The sequence below is a fragment of the Tupaia chinensis genome, unplaced genomic scaffold, assembly GCF_000334495.1.
Source record: "Tupaia chinensis unplaced genomic scaffold, TupChi_1.0 Scaffold000168_1, whole genome shotgun sequence".
NCBI lineage: Eukaryota > Metazoa > Chordata > Mammalia > Scandentia > Tupaiidae > Tupaia > Tupaia belangeri.
This window is the reverse complement of record NW_006159643.1, coordinates 1185033-1203691: the sequence shown is the minus strand read 5'-3', so window position 1 is coordinate 1203691 and position 18659 is coordinate 1185033. Positions and strand designations below refer to the sequence as shown.

At 41.0% G+C, this 18659-nt stretch overlaps 1 protein-coding gene across 2 annotated transcripts in view; it reads left to right on the top strand.

Moving 5' to 3' along the window:
* Positions 1 to 18659, top strand: part of PTPRB (protein tyrosine phosphatase receptor type B) — a 148300-nt gene that overhangs the window by 119927 nt on the left and 9714 nt on the right. For both annotated transcript variants that reach the window (XM_006146179.2, XM_006146180.2), the window contains 10 exons: positions 2526 to 2625; positions 3704 to 3787; positions 3885 to 3902; positions 4015 to 4096; positions 4705 to 4795; positions 5476 to 5552; positions 10798 to 10932; positions 11877 to 11999; positions 12188 to 12351; positions 14412 to 14547. In XM_006146179.2, coding sequence (XP_006146241.1) covers positions 2526 to 2625; positions 3704 to 3787; positions 3885 to 3902; positions 4015 to 4096; positions 4705 to 4795; positions 5476 to 5552; positions 10798 to 10932; positions 11877 to 11999; positions 12188 to 12351; positions 14412 to 14547 — 1010 coding nt within the window. The remainder of the gene's footprint in view (positions 1 to 2525; positions 2626 to 3703; positions 3788 to 3884; positions 3903 to 4014; positions 4097 to 4704; positions 4796 to 5475; positions 5553 to 10797; positions 10933 to 11876; positions 12000 to 12187; positions 12352 to 14411; positions 14548 to 18659) is intronic.

The window sequence follows — 18659 nt, the reverse complement described above, 5'->3', positions numbered from 1 at the left end:
GATTTCTCGCTTTCTGTCTCTATGTCTCTCTCTGTCTGTTTGGCGAGCGCATGTGCCCTATAGCAAAAACCTCTCCAAAAAAAAATAAAAAAAGAAAGAAAATGTTTATTTAAAAGGCTTTATAAACATTTATGGAAGAAACTTCTCTAGTGTGTTATAGGAGACAGTCTGAGTAATAACAGTAGCTAATATTTACTAGTTACCTTCTCTCTGGAGGGACAATCTTGAGAATTTTATATAGGATAATTTACTGAATCCTCACTTCAGAGTTTTAAGATAGATACTATGGCCATCTTCATTTTAAAGATGAAGACCTGAAGCACCAAGAGGTTAAGTAACTTGCCCAAGATGGTACAGCTGGGATTCAGGCACCTTCTGCCAGAGTGTCCAGAGTCTGCATTGTACTGTCTCCTACTATTTTCATCATGATAAGAATTGCATTGCTTTTATACCTTGTTCTTTGACACTATTTGTCTGTCCCAGCCTTCCCCCACAGCCAATGTTCTACAATACTTGTTCTCTTGGTCTAGAGAAATTCTTCTTTATAGCTAAAACAGTCTCGCGTGCCACATGACAAAACATGACTCAGCCTCACAAACATTTCTATCTATTCATGCCAAATACAGGAATAATATCCCACTTTTCCAACCAAAGAGAGATCAGAATACAGTTAAGAGGATTTAGATGCATTTGCTTATAATTTAATGTTAAATAAGGACTTTGTAAGCACAATTCTTTCCTATCTGAAATACTGTTATACAATAAAAATTATATGTACTCTAGCAAAGGGATATGTAAATGTATATTCAAATAGGCCATTACTCTCATTAAAGGAAGAATGTGTTGATTTGATAAGTCTTGAAAAGCAACATGGAATAAGCAAATCTAAGGTCTTAAAATGCAACTACAAAAGTAGGCTACTCCATAGACTTAAATATAAAAGGTAAAACAGTAAATTTTAAAAGAAAATGTAGGAGTATATCTTTGTGACATTGGGTTAGGAAATGGTTTGTTAGATATTAAACCAAAAGCTTAAGTAACAAAATAAAAAATAGATAAATTAGACTTAATCAGATCTAAAAACTTTTGTGCTTCAAAGGTCACCATCAAAACAGTGAAAAGACACCCACAGGATAGGAAAGAATATTTGCAAACTACATATCTGATTAGAGTTGAGTATCCAGAATATATAAGGAACTCATACCTTCCAATACAAGAATAAAAAGGCAACGTAATTTAAAAACAGGCAAGGAGCAGGCATTACTTCAGAAGAGATGTATAAATGGCCAGTAAGCACACAAGAAGAGACTCAACATCATTAGTCCTTAAGGAAATGCAAGTCAATATAAATAAGATACCATTTTCTGTTCACTAAAATTGCTATAATTAAAAAGACAGTAACAAGTGTTAGCAAGGATGTGAAAAACTTGGAACCTCATACATTGCAGTGTAGCTGCTTTGGAAAACAGTTTTGAAGTTCCTGAAAATGTTAAGCCTGGAGTTATCATATGATCAGCAATGCCATTCCTAAGTATACACATTCAAGAGAAATGAAAACATATGTCCACACAAAGACTTGTCCATGAATGATCTTAGTAGCATTATTCACAATAGACAAAAAGTGAGAACATCCCAAATATCCATCAATGGGTGGATGGATAAATGAAATGCAATATATGCATACAATGGAATATTATTCAACCATAAAAATGAATAAAATATTTATATACACTACAACATGGATAAACCTTAAATAAGCTAAATGAAAGAAGCCAATCACCAAAGACCACGTATTTATGATTCATTTTATACAAAATGTCCAGAATAGGCAGATCTATGGTGATAGAAAGTGGATTAGTGGTTGCCAGGGGTTGAGGAGAGGGAAGAAATGAGAAGTGACTACTAATAGGTATGGAGTTTCTTTTGGGGGTGTTGATGAAAGTGTTACAAAATTGATTGTGTACAAAACTCTGTGACGAAAATGAAAACCATTTAATAACAGTTTAAATGGGTGAATTGTATAGTATGTGAATTATAGTTCAATAAAGCGATTTTTAATAATGGGTAATTTTCACCTATTCATAATCTCCCAGTGACAGTATTATACCAAATAATAAAAATGAGATTTTGTTAAAAGAACTCTGAGTGGTTCACTAGATTTGCCAAAGGCTTGTGTCTTAACATAAACACAATAGCATTTTTATCTTGGTGACAAACTTAAGGCCTTCATCTCAAGGGCCCCAAGTTTTATATACAAACACAAATGGAGTCCAGAATTTCTTTATAAGCTATATACCATTAACATCGCATGTATAATGAGCAGCCTCCTGTTACAGGGCATTAGCCAGCATTCTACCTTTTCAGCTTTGTACTCCTAGCCATTGTGTAGTAAATGCCTCCATGTGGTCACCATTTGAGTTCTATTGCTAATAATATTACTTGGGAGATAGCTTCAGAAGCTCTTACTGGTTCTCTAACACTAACTTTCCCACTTGCATTTTTTGTTTCTATCTGGATTATTTCAGAGCCCTTATTTGGAGTTATCGAAGGTGTGAGTGCTGGTTTGTTTTTAATTGGCATGCTGGTAGCTGTCATTGCCTTATTCATCTGCAGACAGAAAGTGAGGTAAGTAAAAGATCCCTTTGGTGGTTGGACCCACCACTATAAATATGCAACTGAAAATTATCTTTATCTTGAAACATTAGAAGGGAAATAAGTTGACTTTTCCAAGTTAAATCACTATTGTTTTCTCAATAAAAACAAAATTCAAACTCTAAAATCATGACTCACTTTTTTTCAGCTTCTCTATATGCTATTGATAAATTAAGCCCTTTGGAGATGTCTAAGAAGACATCTGTAACTTCATTTAAACATGAAATAATTCCCTTTGCACAGGAAAGTAACATTTTCGTTTGGTTCATATCTTCATGAAGATAAGAGATGTTGCAAATTGTGTGCCCAAGTGCTTTTCTTTTCTTTCCTTTTTTTTTTTCTTTTAAGGAGGTTTTTGCCTTAGGGCATGTGTGCTTGCCAGAAAGAGAGAGAAACAGAGACAGTGAAAGGGAAAGTGAGAAATCACTCCCCAGGGGGAATGGCCATGCTGTAATCCCTTCTGCTCCATTGGCCCAAGTCACTAGGCCCAGGACTTGAACCACAGTCAGCCATGTGGGAGTCCAGTGACACAACAGCTACACTACCTACTGGCTTCCCCAAGTGCTTTTCTGAAATCTCGAAGTATGGTTGACAATGCCATTTTGTGACTTACATCTGACACCCTAATTTAAGAAGAGACTAAAAAGTACCAGATTGTCTGTTGCTCCAAAGCCATGCCCTTTTTTGTTAGTGAAAATTTTTTTGTTATCTTGTCCTCTCTCTTGCAGTCATTTCTAGCATCTGAGGTTTACTAATTTTTTTTAAGGAAAGTTTTATTGAGAGTGTGGGAAGTGATTACGACCCATAGCCAAAAACCGTGAGACGACTCTTCAGTTATTGCTGAGATCCGTTTCTGAGTGGGAAAGATCTATTTCTTTATGTTCTTCCTCTACTTTCCCTCCCTCAAAGAGTTGTTGGCTGAGTGCACATCTACATGAATGCTGAAAAAAATCCATATCTGCGCAAACATGCAAAGCCTTACCATAAATGGAAAAATTTGTTCAAATCAAGTGTCATAATCAGAATAAAAATCCTTTCTCTTACATTTCAGCCATGGTCGAGAAAGGTCCTCCGCCCACCTGAGCATTCGTAGGGATCGACCATTATCAGTTCACTTGAACCTAGGCCAGAAAGGGTAAGCACCACATTTCTTGCACATCATTTATTGAAAGATAGTGTTGTGTGAGATTTGCTAATGAGGTCTTTCTTCTTCTTTTGGCTTCCCTTCACAGTAACCGGAAAACGTCTTGGTAAGAGAGAGAATTCATTAATTACTATATTATCTGCTTTTAAAATACAACTCGAACTGGTTGTGGCATTTTCTCTTTACTTTAATAACTTTCTTTTTTTTTTAAATTATAGCCCAATAAAAATAAACCAGTTTGAAGGGCATTTTATGAAGTTGCAGGCTGACTCCAACTACCTTCTATCCAAGGAATACGAGGTACAATTCAGACAGGATGAAGTCTTAGCATCCCTCATCATTAGCTGAAGTTCTCTCCTACCCTTTCCTGTGAAGTCATAGGCTGATTGGGCTCAGGAGTTAGGATGACACTTAGGCTCTCAGCTGAGCACTCCTTTAGGCCTGAAACTATTCCCTGCACGATATCCCACATAATCTCAGAGGCTCATTTGGGCTCCAGAATAGCACGGCAAAGTGCTGCCCAAATCAGATGATAAGTAAAACGTAGCCAAGTTCCAGTGCAAATCTAACGCTGTCAGTTATCTAGTCTGACAATGTGCTTGATGGGGAAGCAATATGGTTGGGCAAAGTGTGCCCAGACTTTGGATTCAATGCCCAACTTTGCCACTTGTGTGACCAGGGGCAAGCTAGTTGTCCTGCCTCAGCCTCATCTGTAAAATAGAGATAAAACATACCCCATGGGACTGTTGTGGTCATCAGAGCTAATGCACACTGAATATGAGAATTGAATACCTGAACAGTAGCTAGTGGACACATTTTATAGTATTATGTCTCTCGAGAATTATATGAGTTTCTTTACTCTATTTCATATTCTCACTTTCAATCTTGTCTTTTTTTTTTCCTAATAGGACCTAAAAGATGTGGGTCGAAACCTGTCATGTGACATTGCACTCTTGCCAGAGAATAGAGGGAAAAATCGATACAACAATATATTGCCCTGTAAGTTTTGTGCTGAAATGTATAATACAGTCTTCCTTTAGCCATTTCTGCTCTTTTCCAGAAATAAAATGGGACTAAGGAAATAGGATGCAACTGGGTATGGAAGATTTCAGACTCTCAATGCCGTTAATAAGGCATACAATGACTTGTTATGTTTCTGCACTTCCCCCAGAGGGATAATGGCTACTTTAAATTCTGGTTATGAGAGGCCTCTTGTGCTGTTGACATTTCTATGTGGTCCTCCTGCTTCTCCTTGGAGGCTTAAAGCAGTAATGGGATTAACAGCAAGGACCTTGACATCAGGCTGACCTGAGTTCCCTTGACAAGGTCTAATTACCATTTGAAAAATAGTTCCTTTACCCCATTAGGTAAAGCAATAGAAGGTAGATTTTCTGGACTGTATCATTCCAGCAGTGGAAGAACTGACTACTCCATCAGGCAAATGTTGCAGTGTTGCAAAGGAAAGCATAGAGTGGGCTTCACATTGTGTCTTGTGGCAACCTGTGGCAAGTTAGTATCCTATCTGAGTCTCATCTGAAAATGGAGTGAAGAATACCTCCTTTTTGGGACTGTTGTGCTGATCAGAGCTAAGATACAAATATAATATCAACACATTACATGAACTAAGGAAAAATCACCCTGAGACTCAGTGACAAATCTCTCAATAAATTTCCTTCCAGATGATGCCTCGCGAGTAAAGCTGTCCAATGTAGATGATGACCCTTGCTCTGACTACATCAATGCCAGTTACATCCCTGTAAGTGAACCACTAGCCGACATGCCTGGGATGAAGCTTTGGTGGTGGCCACCCTGCATGTTCCCTGTGCTCTCAGCTTGTAGACTTCAGAAGACAATGTCTGGTGGCCATAAAACATGGGGTATCCAACTCAATCACTGCTGAGCATCTTTTTCTATAATAACTGTAGTTGTACAAAATTAGAATCATCCAGGTATGAATTTTCAAAGGTCGTTTTCTTTCTACAGCTTTTAGCCAAGATTAGAGATCCCTAAGGAATATGGGCCACCACTGCTAAGACTACCCTGTTAGGGAAGTCAGCCCCATGTTATTTAGATTTCTGAAAAGTATGGACACAACTCAAGGGCTGTGTTAAAACTTTGGCTCTGATTCTAGCTACCATTTCACCAAATTCCTACAGCACACTACAATGGAAAAGGCTTTAAGGACAGACAAATCCAGGTTTGAATCCCACCTCTGTGTATTGCTAGCTCTAGGATCTTTGGCATGTCACCTCATTTGGCCTCGATTTCATTTTCCAAAGACTGAAGATAATGTTTTTCTCAGTCATCCATTCACTCCATAAACACTTACTCAGCACTAACAATAAATCAAACAGATAATGTTTTTCTCAGTCATCCATTCACTCCATAAACACTTACTCAGCACTAACAATAAATCAAACAGGGGGCTGGCAGGTGACGTGGTGGTTAAGGACACTGGACTCCTAACTGTTTATCGGGGTTCAAGTCCCAGACCTGGCGGCTTACTTTCTCACTTTTCCTCTCTTTCTCTGTCTTTCTTTCACTCTGTCCCTTCCTGATCAAATTAAAAATGAATGAATAAATAAAGTTTAAAAAGAAATCATTCTTTTTAGAATTTTAAAAAATAATTATTTATTAAATTTTATTTATTTATTCATTTATTTTTAATTTGACAGAGAAGAGAGAGACACAGAGAGAGAGAGAAAAGGAGGGAAGTGAGAAAGCAAGCCACCAGGTCTGGGACTTGAACCATGGCCAGCCATGTGGGAGTGTCCAGCGCCACCTGCTGCCCCCCGCAAAAGAAATAATTCTTAACAACAACAAGAAAAATCAAACACTGAACTATGTACAGGGATAGGATACAATGGGATCCTGACCCTAAAGGAAGTCCTTGAACAGTTGGGGCATCCGGAAATTATAAGGCAATGCCGTGAGAAACATGCCAGAGCACTGCCCCTGCAATGTCAACAGGATCTGCATCAGCTGGGCATCTGGTTAAAATGTATATTCTGACTCAGCAGTGAGGTGGAGCCCGAGATCCTGCATTTCTCTTCTTGTAAGTTTATTCATTTATCTCTTCCATGTAAGAGAGAAAGACAGAGACAGACAGGCACCCCCAGTAGGATCCTCACACCATGTCCCACCCCAGTCTCGGGCAGCCTGGATCACTGGCACACATGCATGCAGTGTACAAGGAGATCTGGGATGCGAACTGGGACCTTTCCCATGTGGTTCTCGCTGTATTACCACTGTGTCACTGATTGGTCCTGGGATCCTTTATTTCTCACAGACCCCCAGGTGATCCCAGTGCTGCCGGTCTGAAGGCCACATTCAGGGTGGCAAGAGGTGAGAGATTGCATAGAACATGTAGCCAGAGACTATCACATGTGGAGAGGAAAACAAAGGAAGGTTTGGCCAAGCAGCTGACATTCTGAGGATAAAGAAGAACTAGCCAAATGAGAGGCAGTGTTTAGGTGGACAGGGGGTACAGGTGACAGAAGTGACATCATGTGGAGACTAAGGACAAGAAAGGTAGAGCTTCAGCTAGGATTTACAAGTCATTCTGTATTGCTGGAGTATAGAATGATGGAGAGAAAATACCCTAGCTCAGACTGACCCTGGCATTACAGACAACCTGGAGCCCACATGGCCTACCAGGATATGAGACCCAGTCCCAATGACTTGAAAATAAAAAATAACACCAGACATGCACTTGTGCATGCCCAGAGTCCTGATGGACTGGAGATTTGGAGAAGAAAGAGTCATGGCATGACCAGGCCCTACACAGGGATGTTTTCTTTCTCTCTCACTCCTCTCTTGTGTGCATATGCATCCTCTGGCATTACAATATGTATATATACATATATCTTAGCTCGTAGAATTGTGGTGAGAATTAAATACAATCTGTGAAAGTCCCGAAGCACTGCACATTATGTGAGACGTGCTCAGTAAAGAGCAATTTCTCTTCCATTAAGATTCCCTTGTGTGGCATTTCTTATCAAATGATTCTAATGTCAATTATCCAGAATGTCTAATATTCTTCTACTTTAAAGAGACAAAGAGTCTGATCAAAGTCAATCCCTCTGGCAATCCACACATGTACACAAACAGTTGCACACCCACACCCACACCCACACACACACAACCACATAATTGAAGGTGAAGTGTTCTCTAGGTCATTTCCTGAGTCCTTCCTTTGCTTTTTAGAACAGTCCCAGCCTAATCAAAGGGAATTTGGCTCTTAACAATAGTTCAGTGTGCTGGCCTTTGTCCTTCCTGCTCCCGAGGCTTCACACTTGTGTTAGTATCTTTTTCTCAAGGCAGAGGCCTGGCAAAGACCTCCATATCACCTCATCTACAATGTTCACTCTTTGTTTAGCTTTCCGATGAACTCCATTGTTTCTGACTCTCCATGTTGTAAATTCATCACAGGGCAACAGTTTCAGAAGAGAATACATTGCCACTCAAGGACCGCTTCCTGGCACCAAGGATGACTAATAACTGTAGTTGTACAAAATTAGAATCATCCAGGTATGAATTTTCAAAGGCCGTTTTCTTTCTGCAGCTTTTAGCCAAGATTAGAGATCCCTAAGGAATATGGGCCACCACTGCTAAGACTACCCTGTTAGGGAAGTCAGTCCCATGTTATTTAGATTTTTGAAAAGTATGGACACAACTCAAGGGCTGTGTTAAAACTTTGGCTCTGATTCTAGCTACCATTTCACCAAATTCCTACAGCACACTACAATGGAAAAGGCTTTAAGGACAGACAAATCCAGGTTTGAATCCCACCTCTGTGTATTGCTAGCTCTAGGATCTTTGGCATGTCACCTCATTTGGCCTCGATTTCATTTTCCAAAGACTGAAGATAATGTTTTTCTCAGTCATCCATTCACTCCATAAACACTTACTCAGCACTAACAATAAATCAAACAGATAATGTTTTTCTCAGTCATCCATTCACTCATTAAACACTTATTCTACACTAACAATAAATCAAACAGGGGGCTGGCAGGTGACCTGTGGGTTAAGGGCACAGACTGTTTATCGGGGTTCAAGTCCCAGACCTGGCGGCTTACTTTCTCACTTTTCCTCTCTTTCTCTGTCTTTCTTTCACTCTGTCCCTTCCTGATCAAATTAAAAATGAATGAATAAATAAAGTTTAAAAAGAAATCATTCTTTTTAGAATTTTAAAAAATAATTATTTATTAAATTTTATTTATTTATTCATTTATTTTTAATTTGACAGAGAGAGAGACACAGAGAGAGAGAGAAAAGGAGGGAAGTGAGAAAGCAAGCCACCAGGTCTGGGACTTGAACCATGGCCAGCCATGTGGGAGTGTCCAGCGCCACCTGCTGCCCCCCGCAAAAGAAATAATTCTTAACAACAACAAGAAAAATCAAACACTGAACTATGTACAGGGATAGGATACAATGGGATCCTGACCCTAAAGGAAGTCCTTGAACAGTTGGGGCATCCGGAAATTATAAGGCAATGCCGTGAGAAACATGCCAGAGCACTGCCCCTGCAATGTCAACAGGATCTGCATCAGCTGGGCATCTGGTTAAAATGTATATTCTGACTCAGCAGTGAGGTGGAGCCCGAGATCCTGCATTTCTCTTCTTGTAAGTTTATTCATTTATCTCTTCCATGTAAGAGAGAAAGACAGAGACAGACAGGCACCCCCAGTAGGATCCTCACACCATGTCCCACCCCAGTCTCGGGCAGCCTGGATCACTGGCACACATGCATGCAGTGTACAAGGAGATCTGGGATGCGAACTGGGACCTTTCCCATGTGGTTCTCGCTGTATTACCACTGTGTCACTGATTGGTCCTGGGATCCTTTATTTCTCACAGACCCCCAGGTGATCCCAGTGCTGCCGGTCTGAAGGCCACATTCAGGGTGGCAAGAGGTGAGAGATTGCATAGAACATGTAGCCAGAGACTATCACATGTGGAGAGGAAAACAAAGGAAGGTTTGGCCAAGCAGCTGACATTCTGAGGATAAAGAAGAACTAGCCAAATGAGAGGCAGTGTTTAGGTGGACAGGGGGTACAGGTGACAGAAGTGACATCATGTGGAGACTAAGGACAAGAAAGGTAGAGCTTCAGCTAGGATTTACAAGTCATTCTGTATTGCTGGAGTATAGAATGATGGAGAGAAAATACCCTAGCTCAGACTGACCCTGGCATTACAGACAACCTGGAGCCCACATGGCCTACCAGGATATGAGACCCAGTCCCAATGACTTGAAAATAAAAAATAACACCAGACATGCACTTGTGCATGCCCAGAGTCCTGATGGACTGGAGATTTGGAGAAGAAAGAGTCATGGCATGACCAGGCCCTACACAGGGATGTTTTCTTTCTCTCTCACTCCTCTCTTGTGTGCATATGCATCCTCTGGCATTACAATATGTATATATACATATATCTTAGCTCGTAGAATTGTGGTGAGAATTAAATACAATCTGTGAAAGTCCCGAAGCACTGCACATTATGTGAGACGTGCTCAGTAAAGAGCAATTTCTCTTCCATTAAGATTCCCTTGTGTGGCATTTCTTATCAAATGATTCTAATGTCAATTATCCAGAATGTCTAATATTCTTCTACTTTAAAGAGACAAAGAGTCTGATCAAAGTCAATCCCTCTGGCAATCCACACATGTACACAAACAGTTGCACACCCACACCCACACCCACACACACACAACCACATAATTGAAGGTGAAGTGTTCTCTAGGTCATTTCCTGAGTCCTTCCTTTGCTTTTTAGAACAGTCCCAGCCTAATCAAAGGGAATTTGGCTCTTAACAATAGTTCAGTGTGCTGGCCTTTGTCCTTCCTGCTCCCGAGGCTTCACACTTGTGTTAGTATCTTTTTCTCAAGGCAGAGGCCTGGCAAAGACCTCCATATCACCTCATCTACAATGTTCACTCTTTGTTTAGCTTTCCGATGAACTCCATTGTTTCTGACTCTCCATGTTGTAAATTCATCACAGGGCAACAGTTTCAGAAGAGAATACATTGCCACTCAAGGACCGCTTCCTGGCACCAAGGATGACTTCTGGAAAATGGCGTGGGAACAGAATGTTCACAACATCGTCATGGTGACCCAGTGCGTAGAGAAGGGCCGAGTGAGTAAGCAGACTTCCAGATGTCCAAGCTTTGCTTTCTGCCACCTAGATGGAATTCTGTCCCACCATCCAAAGTTAAACCCCACCAAACTAAGTAGGGTCATGTGAGAACGTCATTAGTGAATTGTCACTTCGTTATAAAAAGCTCTGATAGCAACTTCTGACTCTGAGTCTGATATTTTAGTCCATGCTGTTTCCACTTGGGTTATCTAAAGTGCATATCTCACAGGAAGAGTACCTGGTCACTTGTCCTGTCCAACCTTTAGTGTATGGCCAGGGAGAGGCCCCATCAAAGTCAGTGTCAGGCTATGTCAGGAGACACAAAGTAATTTAGTCATCTGGATCAATTAAGTAAACCTCTTGTCCTACATTTACATCCTCTGCTTTATATGACTACTTTCAGAATTAAAAGAGAGATTATATGGTAAGTGCCCAGGACCTGTGCTCAGTGAATATAGGTTCACAATCTGCTTTCTTTTGTCCTTGCCTTAGCTAGACATTACGATTTCTCAAAGACCCCTGACATATGACCCAGGTTAGGACAGTGATAAAAGACTATGAGCAAAACAGGGCCAGAAGACCTTTCTCTGTGCACCTGGATCTTTCTTCAGAAAGAATGATAAGTTGTAAGCCATGGTGATCTGGTAGTAGAATAGGAATACTGAAGAAATCAATGAAAAGCCTCAGCCGTGTAACACCGGGCCTGTGCAGTGGATGAATCCAATGTTGGAGGGGAGGGCTTCTTCTGCCTTCCCCTCTTCTCTTGCTGCAGCAGTCCAGCTTCAGCACTGGCCATGAGCAGGTTAATAAAAAGTAGATGGTCAGTTGCTTTAAAGCTGACCCTGGATCTTAACTCAGGAAGGTATTTTTAAGAAGGAAGAAGTCTAGGTTCCCAAAGATGCCAGGTTTCTAGACTCACTTTTCTTCTGTCTGTCCTCTTCTAGGTAAAGTGTGACCATTACTGGCCTGCAGACCAGGATTCTCTCTACTATGGGGACCTCATCCTGCAGATGTTATCAGAGTCCGTGCTGCCTGAGTGGACCATCAGGGAGTTTAAGATATGCAGCGTATGTTAGTTTGCTTGACTTCATTTATCAACCCAGCTTGGCAAGATGGAGGAGATCTATGAATCCCATGTTTTGCATTTTCCTCACCTATAGTTTCGGTGCATAGGAATTCCTGCATGGCACAGTTGTCAAATTTCAATGTCTCCTTTGGGCTATTTCTCTGATTTCCTTGATCTCTGCTCTTACAGGAGGAACAGCTGGATGCACACAGACTGATCCGCCATTTTCACTACACAGTGTGGCCAGACCATGGAGTCCCAGAGACCACCCAGTCCTTGATCCAGTTTGTGAGAACTGTCAGGGACTACATCAATAGAACCCCGGGTGCCGGACCCACCGTGGTACACTGCAGGTACTTAGAGACCGAGGAGCAGAAAATGGCAGTCCTCTGGGGGTTGTGCCAGGGAGTCTGAAAAAAGGCTCCTCTCTCCTTGTTCTTCTTCCCAATATATGAAATGCAAGGTCCTTATGTGATTTCCAGGCCATCCATAACGGGGCCCTATCTCACCCTCAATCTAAGTTCCCAGCAACTTTCCCTCTACTTAACCAAAAAGATGATTGCATAAATGTATTCTTGTTTCTTGCCATTCGTACTCATTGGAATGGCTTTATCTCTGTTCATCTATATCAGCCCTACCCTTCCTTTGAGATCCCTGGTCTAGACTTCCCTCCAGGTCTAGTGGCATATCTCAGTCCATTTGTGCTGCTGTAACAAAATACCATCAACTGAATAACTTACAAAGAACAGAAATTTGTTACTCATAATTCTGAAGGCTGAGAAATCCAGAATCAAGGTGCCAGCAGGTTTAGCATTTCACAAAGGCCTGGTTCCCACTTCCATGAAGGCACCTTGTAGATCCATTTTCCAGAAGGGATGAAGCCTGGGTCTCCACATGGAGAAAGGGACAGAAAGGCAGAAGGGTCTAGTAATTCTCTTCCACCCTTTATCCTGAGCATGAAGCCATCATGGCCTACTCACCTCGTAAAGGCCCCACTTCTCAGTACTATTGCATGGAAGAGTAAGGTTCAACATGTATTTTGAAGGGAGACAAACACTTAAACCACAGTTTAGCACTTGCCCTCTGTAGCACCAAATTTCACTATTAGATTTCTCTTCTCTCTTGAGTTCTCTTTTCTTTATACAGTCGGTCCATAAAATCAACCTAACGAGTGATCTCTTTCTCTCCAGGGAGCTCGGTGTTTAGCTAATTAATGTTTGCAGCAACACTTTGATAGCCCTAACCGAGTGGCACTAATAAATAAAGAGCCAGGAATGGCCGCAGTAAGACAAATGTCAAGTGCACTCCCTTTCTCGCAATCAGCCCAGCACCCTAGGAACCCTGCTTCTATTATATATGTCATTGGAACCCTGAGGCTTTTAATAGGAATATGAGGGATTCGAGAGCTTCCTGCCTTCTGGAGAATGGCAAACATTTTTGCCTGGGACCACTGAATAACTATTCTTTCTGAGCTGACAAATGTGTACATCAGAAATCTCCAGATTATACAACTACGTTAGGCAGAAATCTGGCAATTATGAGTGAAGCTGAAGGTGTTCACGCCCTCTGAGCAACCCAGCAGTTCTGCTGTATCAGCCCCTGGGAAGTCACTGTGCATGTGCATGATGATGTTCGTTGCTACACATTTTTAATAGAGAAAAACTAGAAATGATCTCATTGTCTATCAGCAGAGGATGGATTAGTAGTGGTTTATGAACTCTGCAGAATAGTTCAAAGAAATTAGATCTCACAATACACAGTAGAAAAGTTGATTTACATAAAGCATGTTACCATTTCAATAAAGTTTTGAAACACATGAAATAAATACATTATTTATGTAAGAAGAGTATAAAAACATGCATAGAAATGATACATACCAAGTACATAACAGTAGTTTTTTTCTGGTGAGATAGGAGAGGGAAAGGAAGTTTAGAAAAAAGAGAAAGCTGGGGCTTCAGGTTATATGTCCCTTAAGAGAGAGAGAGAGAAAGAGAGAAGGCCCAGCCTGGGAGTGAGGTCAATAGCAAACTGTACTATAGTGCAGGAAGCCACATAGCCAACCACAGGTTCAGATCCCTGAGTCAACCTGAAACATGTCAAATGCACAAGCATGTGCCCCAAATCCTAATGAACCAGAGGGCTTGGGGAAGGGGATTGCAGAGTGATGAGACTCTGTCTTGAGTGCTTCTTTCTCTCTCTCTCTCTTCCTCTGTTTCTCTTGTGCATGCATGCACTCTCTGTCATGACCAAAGTAAACAAATTTTTAAAAGAGAGAGAGAGCACACACAGAGAACTATTTCTATATTCTCCCTTAACTTGGAAGAGAAAAGAAAGGGTGTGTCAGAGTCTGGCACATTTGTCACTAAAGACAAATGTAATAAAAAGGCACAATTTTCTTTGCCATCTCTTTTAGTGCCGGTGTGGGTAGGACTGGGACCTTTATTGCCTTGGACCGAATTCTTCAGCAGTTAGACTCCAAAGACTCTGTGGACATTTACGGAGCAGTGCATGACCTGAGACTTCACAGGGTTCACATGGTCCAGACCGAGGTAAGAGCTAGAGAATACAGGACACAGACCATTGTGGGGGGCGGGGGTGGGGAATATATATGTATATACATACACACATATATATATATCTATTCATCTCCAAAGCTTTAATTTACAAGGAGAAATAGCTATGACACATTGGGTAGAGAAAGAACTGAATATAGATATTTTCTAGGAATTTTTATTTTAAACTAATCTCAGTGACCTTGAGAATAAAATATGTCCTTATTTTTACTGACCTGGTTGCCTGGCTCAGGAAAGAATTAATTTAGGAGGGCAGAAAGAAAGATAGGTTAGATTTTTTTTTCTTATCGATGTATTATACACGGGGGAATAGCCTGTCCAGGCCATCTTGATCATTTAAAAAGGCTGGTGACTAAGCAATTTCAATCAGTAAAGAGGAAGAAAATTCCGGTCTCTTCTCTCCTTAAGTCCTGCCTCTTCCACCTGTACCCCCCTCTCTGGAGACACCAAGGGAGTAAATGTCAGTTGTGAAGCCTACATGCTTCCAATCGTACAGACCTTTAACCTTTGCAGGGCATTCTTGAACATGTTATATCATTCAGTCTTCACATTAACCAGGTAAGAGAGGAAGTATATTCTACTTCTTGAACATGTTATATCATTCAGTCTTCACATTCTATTTTCAGGTTGGAAAACCAAGGTCCAGAGGCTAAAGGACTTTGCACAAAGCCCATAGCCATGAAGTGGCCAAGCTGGCTTGGACCCAGATATAGACTCCCAGGCCCTTGTGTACAAAGGCCACTGTCCCACAGCCTCGGGATCAGATATGAGTCCCCTCACAGACCAGGCATATGGCTTCCCTGCATAAATGCCTCCCTAGGCTCAATTCTCTTACCCTTGTGTTTCCCAAATTAATCCCAAGTAACTATGAGAAATCCTCTGTGTAAAAATAATAACAGGGGCTAGCAGTCAATACAGTGTTTAAGCAGCTGGACTCCCACATGGCTGACTGTCATCAGACTCAGTGGCTTGAAAATTATGCTGGGTATGTGTGCATGTCTGCCCAAAATGCCGAGAGGAAAATGGAGGAGAAGGGATTGCATTGTGGATATCACCCCCCTGGAAAGTGGCTTCCTACTTTCCCTCTCTCTGAATCTCTATCGCTCTCCTCTCGCACACACCCTACGACAAAAACCTAAAAATAAACAAATAAATAAGGATAACAATGAAAATTCCATGGTTGAAAGGTGAAAGTTTCACATGCTACTGTACGTATACACTCTTCCAGTCAGAGCACACATGGAAATGCACAGGCAGCGATACTCCTGCAGGAAAGGCTCTCTCTGAGCTTTCTTGAACCCACTATTCCCAAACCATCTTGACCCCTAATTTCTCTTCTTGTGCTCCATCTATTAACATCTTGCAGAGCACAGATTCTGTAGCACATGTGGCAAAAACACTAGGATCATTGCCTCCTCCAGGCAGCGCCCACACCCAAGAGGCTCTGCCACCACCACCACCATCTCAGGCTGGGAATATTTTGATTATAACCATTATTCTACCATATATTGAATGTTTTATTATGAAATTGGTGCATAAAAAATATACAAAGTTAAGAAAAAAAATAGTATCATGCTTTTCCATGTACCCCAAAGTTAGTTTCCAAAGTGATTAGTATTCTGTGTTCTTTTCTCATTGGTATCTGACATACACTTCGCCTGCTCCATGACTCACTGGAATACTTCAAAGCAAGTTCTACTTACCGTATTATTTCACCTTTAAGTATTTCTTTGTATACACTACATATATGTGTATAGATAAATTTGTGTCTGTGTCTGTGTATATGGATATCTATATAGATAGTTATCTGTAAGACCTGTCACTCCATAGATGATAGATAGATAGATTACATAGCTATATCTCACAGATAAAGACTCTTTAAAATCATGGCCACAATACCATTATCACACTTCATGATCTTTGTTTTTTTAATAGAGATTTTTGCTATCGGGTGCATGCGCTTGCCAGATAGACAGAGACAGAAAGCGAGAAAGCATCCCCAAGGGGGATGGCCACACCTCAGTCCCTTCTCCTCCATTCCCCTCTGAGGATTTTGGGCATGAATGCACATGCACCCAATGTGAGTTTTAAGCCACCAAGTCCGAGACTCAAACCATAGCTCACTACATGGGAGTCCAGAGACATAACAATTCCGCCATCTGCTGGTCGCCACACTTAATGATTTTAACTATAATTTCTAAGTATGGTCTAATAGCTAGTCAGAGTTTAAATATCCCTAATTATCTCAAAAAACTACTTTTCTTAAGAAACTAGTTGGTTTTCATTAAAATCCAAAGTTTGCACACTTTATTTGGCTGAAGTATCTATTAGGTCTGTTTTCATCTATAATAATCCTCCCTCTGTTTTCATGCTATTCATTTGTTAAAGAACCTGCTCATTTGTTCTATAGATTTGCCCACTTTCTGGATGTGATTGGTTGCTTTTCCATGGTGGTAATACTGTTCCAGTGTTCCCCAGGGATTTTTGTCGGCAGGTGGTTAGAACAAGAGGCTCGATTAAACCTTGAGGAGATTTCCAGGGTGGTGCTGGGTACTTCCTGTTACATCACATCAGGAGGCAGATCATCCTGTCTGTACAGAGCTTTCAGTACTGATGAAACTGACGGGGCTCAGGGGACGTGAGCCTTACCCATCTGCTATCACATTCCCCATCAACCTTTCAGATAGTGGTTTTAGCAGCTAGACGAGTGCTGTCAAGCTCTATTATTTCATTAAAGGTGGCAGAATTATATCACTCTTTACTGTAAGTGTAATTCTTCTGCTTTCTCTACAAAACCACAAGTTCCTCGAGGGTAGAGAGATGTGTTTTCTTTCTCTACATTCTCAAAATCATTCAGTCTATTAAATGAATGAACAAATATCCTACAATTATGTTGCTAAAATGTCAACATCAATATTTCATTATTCATCTGCCACAACTTCCACAAATTCAAACCATACTTGATTTTTTTTTTTTTATTAGAGAGATTTTTGCTATAGGGTGCGTGCACTCACCAGAGAGACAGAGAAACAGAAAGTGACAAATCACCCTCCAGGAGCAATGGCCACACCGCAATCCTTTCTCTTCCATTCTCCTCTTGGGGTCTTGAGCACACATACACACCCAACATTAGTTTTAAGCTGAAGGTCCAGGACTCAAACTGCAATAGACTATGTGGAGTCCAGCAATGTAACCATTATGCCATCTGCTGGTCCCACCATACTTGATTTTTAATTTGGGAAAGAAGAGATTATCACACTGTAGGTAGTCTCGAGGTGTGTGTGGTGTGCGTGTGTGTGTGTGTGTGTGTGTGTGTGTGTACATGTGCATTCAGGCTCCCTAATTACTATTAGAAACTTCTTGGGCCATGTATCACTTCTATATACCTGTCCAAAACTCTGAGGATACATTTTGGTAAAGAGCAGGAACTCTATTGTAAATATCAACTGGCTGACTTTCAGAACAGAGGTAGCACAATATTCCAAAGCCCTTCCTCTTTCTCCTTAGGAAAAATATCCTTCTTTTCCCTATTCTCTTCTTTTCCTCCTATACGTCTAAGGATTCTGTGGCTTTGTTCTTCAGCCTCTCAAAGATGCTATCCTCAAGATAGTCCAGTTTTTTTTCTCTCAATCTTCTTCTTTGTATTTTCCTCCCTGCCCATGGTTTCAAGAGCCACATAGATCTCATATTTCACAAATCTAATTTCCCCTCCCCAGTATTCACCTAAATACCTGCCTACCAGATAGTTCCACCTTGAAGTCTATCAGTCACCTCAAACTCAAAGAGCTCAAAACCAAACTCATGGGGGACCAGCAGTTAGCATAATGGCTATGTTGCTGGACTCTCACGTAGTCGACCGCGGTTCGAGTCCCAAACCCGGTGGCTTAAACTCACGCCGGGCGCGTGTGCGTGCATGCCCAAGATTCTGAGAGGAGAATGGAGAGAACGGATTGCAGCATGGCCATCCCCTCTGCGGAGTGATTTCTCGCTTTCTATCTCTCTATCTCTCTCTGTCTGTCTGGCAAGCGCACGCACCCTATAGCAAAAACCTCTCCAGAAAAAAAAAAAAAAAAAAAAAAAAAACACAT